Source organism: Buceros rhinoceros, unplaced genomic scaffold (assembly GCF_000710305.1).
Source record: "Buceros rhinoceros silvestris isolate BGI_N320 unplaced genomic scaffold, ASM71030v1 scaffold15733, whole genome shotgun sequence".
In the NCBI taxonomy this organism is placed as follows: domain Eukaryota; kingdom Metazoa; phylum Chordata; class Aves; order Bucerotiformes; family Bucerotidae; genus Buceros; species Buceros rhinoceros.
Window position 1 is genome coordinate 15,616 of NW_010401930.1, and position 6,332 is coordinate 21,947.

At 40.0% G+C, this 6,332-nt stretch overlaps 1 protein-coding gene across 1 annotated transcript in view; it reads left to right on the plus strand.

Annotated features, from left to right (window-relative positions):
* The window catches only part of QSOX2 (quiescin Q6 sulfhydryl oxidase 2), a gene marked incomplete at its 5' end in the record, with an annotated part of 18,265 nt that extends 12,155 nt beyond the window's left edge, over nt 1–6,110 (plus strand). Inside the window, 2 exons of the mRNA XM_010132463.1 lie at nt 2,883–3,071; nt 5,560–6,110. Of these exons, the coding sequence (XP_010130765.1) occupies nt 2,883–3,071; nt 5,560–6,110 (740 nt within the window). The remainder of the gene's footprint in view (nt 1–2,882; nt 3,072–5,559) is intronic.
* Between the last annotated feature and the right edge of the window lie 222 nt (nt 6,111–6,332).

A 6,332-nucleotide genomic window follows, 5' to 3' on the forward strand; every position in this document is an offset into this window, starting at 1 on the left:
CAGGATCATGTGTAAGTTATATTTTCCCCACTGAGATGTAAAAATGTTGTTGATATTTAACCCTACAAAATTGCATCTTAAATTACTCCCGTGTTTCAAAGATGAGTTCTGGTCAGTCTGAAGTTAAAAATACATTGTAGAATCTGAAAACTCTTTGGCACAGTTAACCATCGATTTAAATCGGGACAGATATGTGATCATCACTTCTTATGGCGAAAGAATTGGGTCAGTCTGAGACTGTCGGATTATGTCTTGGGAGGTTTTCCTCTCCTTATTGCTTGTTTAAATCCCATCTACTAAAAAGCATGATGTACTCCCTAATCCTTCCCGCCACAGGTAGGGTTTTATGGTTCTTGTCCACTTTAAAGATTAGGGTTACCCTGAATTGCAGTAGTTTGGGAGGAAAGAGAAAAGGAGGATTACACGATGATACATGGCAGATGTTAATAGAAGATTCATCTCTGGGCTGATAAAAGAAAAACAAACAAAATGAGCCATTTTGCAATTGTTTGTTTTCTTTTTAAAGCAGCTGTATTTTTCTTGATAGTTTCCTCTGTTGCAGAGTCTGGCAGTAATGTTTTTATTGCTTTATATTTAACACCTTTTAATGCTGAACGGTGTGATTTGACCCTGCTGTGGGATCGGCATAAGGGAGTGTAAAGGAACTCTGAACAGAACTGCTAACATCCGAGGATGTATAAAACCACTGTTGAAATCTAGCCTGAGCACACTTAATGTTGAGAGGTGTTTTTAGGTAATGGGATCTGTTGGCGTGAATAAGACAGGCTTGTGGGTTTAAAAAAAAAAAAAAATTATCTGGATTCTTTTTAATCTGCTGCTGAATTTGAAAGACCTCCCTGCAAAATTAATTTTCAAGAGCGTAACGTTACCCAGGAGACAGATATAATTAATTTTGTGTATGAATCTGTTCCTCCATGAAGAGGTTATTTGCTAGTAGTTACTTCTGTAGTCTGTGGTGGTGGTTTTTTCTGTATCTATTTTTTGGTGTACGTGGTAAAACTGTTTTGCCTGAAATTTGTTTCAACTTTCCAAAATTATTTTTCAGCCTTTCTTTTAATACTGTAATTTAATCTGCTTTAATCTCATAGCTTTTATTTATTCATGCATGTTCAATCACAGATATTGAATGTCTGAGCAGAGATTGATTTCTTTTTGGTTTTTAAAGACTTCTTTCTGCTGCCGTGTTGAAGAATAGAATGTTGTTCCAAATCAACATGTTTATGACCGTCTTCACGCATTTCTTATATATGCAACAGATAAGTACTCTGGTAGTTTTGATAGGTTTTGTTGAGGATTTTGATGTGCTACCAAACTGTTTGTTATTCGCTACCGGAATAGGACAGCGAGCAAAGCACCGTGACCCCGTACTGCAGAGCCCACAAACCCGGCACTGTAAATTACTGGCGGCAGAGGTGTTCAGCTGCTGGAGTCGGTAATTTGATCAATCTGCGTCATAAAATGTGTTCCATTTGACAAGTGTGCATTCGTGATAACGTATAGTACATTCATAAATACGTTTTGGCATAATTTACTAGGTCAATTAAGCATGAATCAGAAAATCTGTGAGACAAGAGATGAAACCATTAGGATTTCAACGAATTATATCAGGTTTTCAAGCCACTTACAGACTATCTGCTGTCACAGTAAAGGCCCAGGACTAAGTTACATGTCTGTGAAGACCTTAGCTTACTTCTGAATAAAATAATGATTCTTCTGCGTTACCTTTAGCGTAAAAGTGTGAATGTTAAGAAAGAATAGTGCGCGTGTGTTTATTGTAGGAGGAATTCTGGAGTTGCTCTTGAAAGTTCAAGTGTTGAACGTAGCTGTTCTGTGTGCGCATTCAGTGCCTTCCAAAAAAGCCGTGGCGTTAATAACTGTAATGAGTTTCTGGTACTTTGTAATACCCCGGCGTTATGGAGTAACAAATAGGTACCACAGGCACCTTGTGGAATTCTTACCAAAGTGTTTTTGACTCTTGGTTTGTCAGTAGCAAGGTCACCATAACTTTAGTGCCTGAGCATAAATGAATGCGTAACATAAACACTCTATTTACTTATTGGGCAAGTCTCTGCTTCCAGCAGAATTGTGTGAAGTATAGACAGAGTGGGCTTTGCATGTTTTAACCATTTCAAAATGTACTCTTATAATGGGCTTCTGGAAAAAAAAGAGAAAAATCCATGTCTGATTTTCATTTAGCTAAGTTTGATCCCTCAAATTGCAAGATACACTTTGAAAGGAGAAATTTCACTGTAAAGAACGCTTAACCTTTAATTCTTATTTTAATGTGTTGTTCAGAGAACACAATGGTATAGACTAAATGTGTTGGTATGTGTGGCTATAAAGCTACTTTGCCTTTTTAATAACCCTATCACTCTCTAGCATTTTGTGAACCTTGGTGTGTTTGAAGTAATTCCTTATAGTTGTGTCTGATATCCCAGACAGCTTTCAGACCACTGTTTTGAAATGAACTGAGATCACTTTAAACTCTGCATTATTTATTGCCAAATAATTTGGTACCGAAATGTCTCGCCTCGGCTACTTAGTGACAGTATTACATATGGGGTTTTTTAGGGTGGGGTATTCCTTCCAAGAGCTGTGTGAAGCTTTTAATCTCTCTAATATCTTTGTGGCTTACTGAGGTGTAGGTCCCATATGATGGTACGTGTTCTCTGCATATCTTGAAACCACAAAAGTGACTGCTTCCTTACCTCTGAAGCAGAGGTGGAAGTCTGCATGGAACAAGAAGGCAGCAACGTTTCCTCTCTTTTCGTGTGGTTCACTTTTCTGTACACTGAGGTGCTTGTGTTGAAGCTCCGTGTTGTCCCAGTGGTGCTAAATGCATCTATTGTCTATCTTCCTAGGTCTAGAGGACAGTCCCCAAATCGTACTTCAGATCATGTGGAGATACATTCACCACTTTTTTGGATGCAAGGCTTGTGCTCAGCATTTTGAAGAAATGGCTAAAGAGTCCATGGATTCCGTGAAAACCTTGGACAAGGCCGTTCTCTGGCTCTGGGAGAAGCACAACGTGGTGAATAACAGGCTCGCAGGTATGGAAGATCTTGCTTAGGAATCCCCCCGAAGGGCGAGTGTCTGAAAGACAAGGCTGTGGCGGTTTATACACCGGGGCGTGTGTTAGAACAGAGACACGCAAATCAGGCTCTGTGACAGGACTTAAAACAACAGGAACTTGTGCCAGCTTGACGTTTCTTTATTAAATACTGATTTCAAAAGACGTTTACGCTGGTGTACAGGAAAGGTTACTTGTGTGTAGAGCAAAACCCGGAGCATCCTGGTCAACTAACTCTAGAGCAGTCCCTAAGCTTGGCGTGAGTGAGAAATACGCCCCTGAGGTGCACCGTCCTCCCGGAACAGAGGTACCTCCCGAGGTACCTGAAAGACAGGTACCTCCTAGGCCGTATAGTGAAAAAATTTCCTCCTCCTCAAAGATACAGTTTCTGCTGAGATTTCACCTGTTGCTTGACGAGAGGATCTTTCTGGAGGATGGAGCAATACAGTTCAGCCTCTTGTCAGGGAATAAAAAAATAGTTCAATTTCTTTCTGTAGCAGTTTAAATAGATGCTAAAACCTGTCTTCATTTTGTTCTGGAGATGTGCTGTGTAGAAAATGGTGATAATTGAACAGGAGTCTTTGCCAGGATGAAAGAACCAAAACAATCGAATCAGCAACTGAATAAAATAAAATGTATGAAGAAAATCTGCTCCCTGCTAGATTGCCGTGTTTTCAGTTAGACTGAAAGTACCGTTAAAATACTGGTTGTGTTTAATCCATTCTGTTATGGGGATATCAAATAACTAAAGCACTAAAGAAAATTGGTTTCTCTTTGCACTTAATCCCTGTCTGCGGTTATGGATCTGTGTAATGTAGCGTTAGTTACAATTTAAATATGCTCCGTTGTGTTTGTATTATGGTTATGCTGAATTCCCAAGATTTATGAAGTATTAAATGGTGTGGTGAGTGTAAACAGTTTGTGTCCTTCCTCCAAGGAGAAAAAAGTAAATGCCAAGGTATTAAACAAAACCACCCCCTAACGTCTGTTGTTCCTGCCAGCAGGAGCACAGGAAAAGGTAGTCGTGGTTCCTTGGAGTTGCTACATAGTGGAGCAATATACTTACTCAGAGCATTAAGTTATTGGAAAACTCACAAGGGTATTGATCTAGGTGATGCAACAGCCAGCTAAAATACCCTTTTAGTAAGAAGTGTAAACATACTGGAATAAATAATAATGTTAAATTATGCTCTTTAAGTTTGCTAAAATTTCTCTTTGGGACAGTGACTTATTTTAATCCTTAAAAGCCGCGTCTGTGTTTGTGGTAATATATGGAGCTTCACTGAGAAATGGGGCTTGACCGGTCCATGAGAACACCTTAGCACAGCCTTCCCACGCGGGCCAGGAGACCGTTGTGTATGGCCCTGCTCTATTTAATTCTTCCCCATCGCTTTAGAATGTACCGAATTTATAGTGTTCTCCCCTTCGGCAGGAAAATGTGAAGCACAGTTTGTAATCGGATGTTTTGTTTGTGCTTTCTCTGCTGAACAAATTGATTACTGAGTGGTCTTTATCTGAAACACAGACTAGCTCTCTTACCTATAAACATCAAGGAGACAAATATTTTTAAATCCTTTGAATCCCTAAACAATATTTTGCTCAAAATCATGAAGGAGTTTCCTGCCTTTAAAAAGGATAAAAATAATAATAAAAGAAGAATCTGTATTTATTTCTGAAATATCTTAGTGTACTAATAACAACCAGCTAAATAAACCAGGTTTTGTACCAGGTAGGGATTTTTTTTTGTTCTAAGAATTATCTTCGTGCATGTTTTAAAATGTTATTTTTTTAGAGCGAAGTGCAGCGTTAGCTACACCAGAGCTACAAGCCACCAAAATGCTCACATTGGAGCTGGCTGAAGGCAGTTTCGTGTTTAAATGGTAAAAAGCAAGTTGAAAAATACATCTGGAATATAAAAACAGGGTGTGAAGTACTGAAAATAGTTTGCTCTGGTGATAATGCAAGCTGTGAAAAAGGAAGCTCAGGGCGGACAGGTCAGAGTGCGGAAACAGGGGAATATCTGCAAGTCTGTGGCCTTGAAAGTGCCTGCTGCAACCTGGGATTAACGAGTATTGAGAGCGAAAGAGCAGTTTGTTCTGACCCACAATTCACCGCAACCCCTGAAAGGCCCAGGTGGGGCTCTCATCCTTCTGAAAACGCGGCAGTTGTGGTATCTTCTGTTAGAGTTCGAGCGCTACGGCTTTTACCGAGAGAAAAGGGAAATAGTTGTGACTTACTGTTTGGTTTTTGAAAAAGCAGCAATACCGTGGAACATAATCAATGCATCTATAAGGAAGGAAGAATTTCCAAATTCGTACATGACTGTCTGCAGTTTAAGACAAACATTGTTGTGCCAGCCTCACTATTTATGCAAGGAAAATACTCCGTGGTTTCCAGCAAAGTGTCTGATGGTTCTGCTTTCATACTTCATTCACTTCTGATAATTTTTTTTTTCTCCTTCCAACTAGGTGATTTGACTGAAGATCCAAAATTTCCCAAAGTTCAGTGGCCAACTCCAGACATTTGCCCTGTGTGTCATGAAGAAATTAAAGGATTACACAGCTGGAATGAAGCCCAAGTTCTGCAGTTCCTGAAGCATCACTATAACAGTGAAAATATCCTATACAAATACACCGAAAGCCAGACTGACTCCAGCGAAACCGAACAGGGAGATACAAGGGAGCTGAAAGATAAAAATCTCCCGCAGAAACTAGGTGGAGCCAGAGAAAATAAGGTCCAGGGTAAAGAAACCCCACTGGATTCGGGATCTAAGGTGTTAGATAAGCTGACAGCAAACCATGGACCTGTCAAAGGTGGTGGTAAAGGCGGAGCCGGAGCAGCCGACCGTAAGGAGGCGAAGCAGGCCCTGTCCTTCTTAGGGATCGGCTTTTCAAACCTAGACATGAGTCTCTGTGTCATCCTGTATGTAGCATCATCCTTATTTTTAATGATAATGTACTTTTTTTTCCGAATGAGGTCAAAACGGTGGAAAGTGAAGTATTATCGTTCATCTGTATAGAAGTTTAACTCATGGCTGTTCAGTACCAGATACAGCTTTAATATTTATGATCAGGGATTTTATATACAGTATTCCTTGTTTCAAAGCCCTTTCTTCCCAAGTCATTTCACAAGTGTTCTGGCTTAATGTGGAGCTGGCTGTAGGAACCCTAATCTGTAACCAAGGCACACAGCGCTGTTGTGAAGCGGCCTCTGAAGGAGGCATCGCGTTTTTTCCGTGACT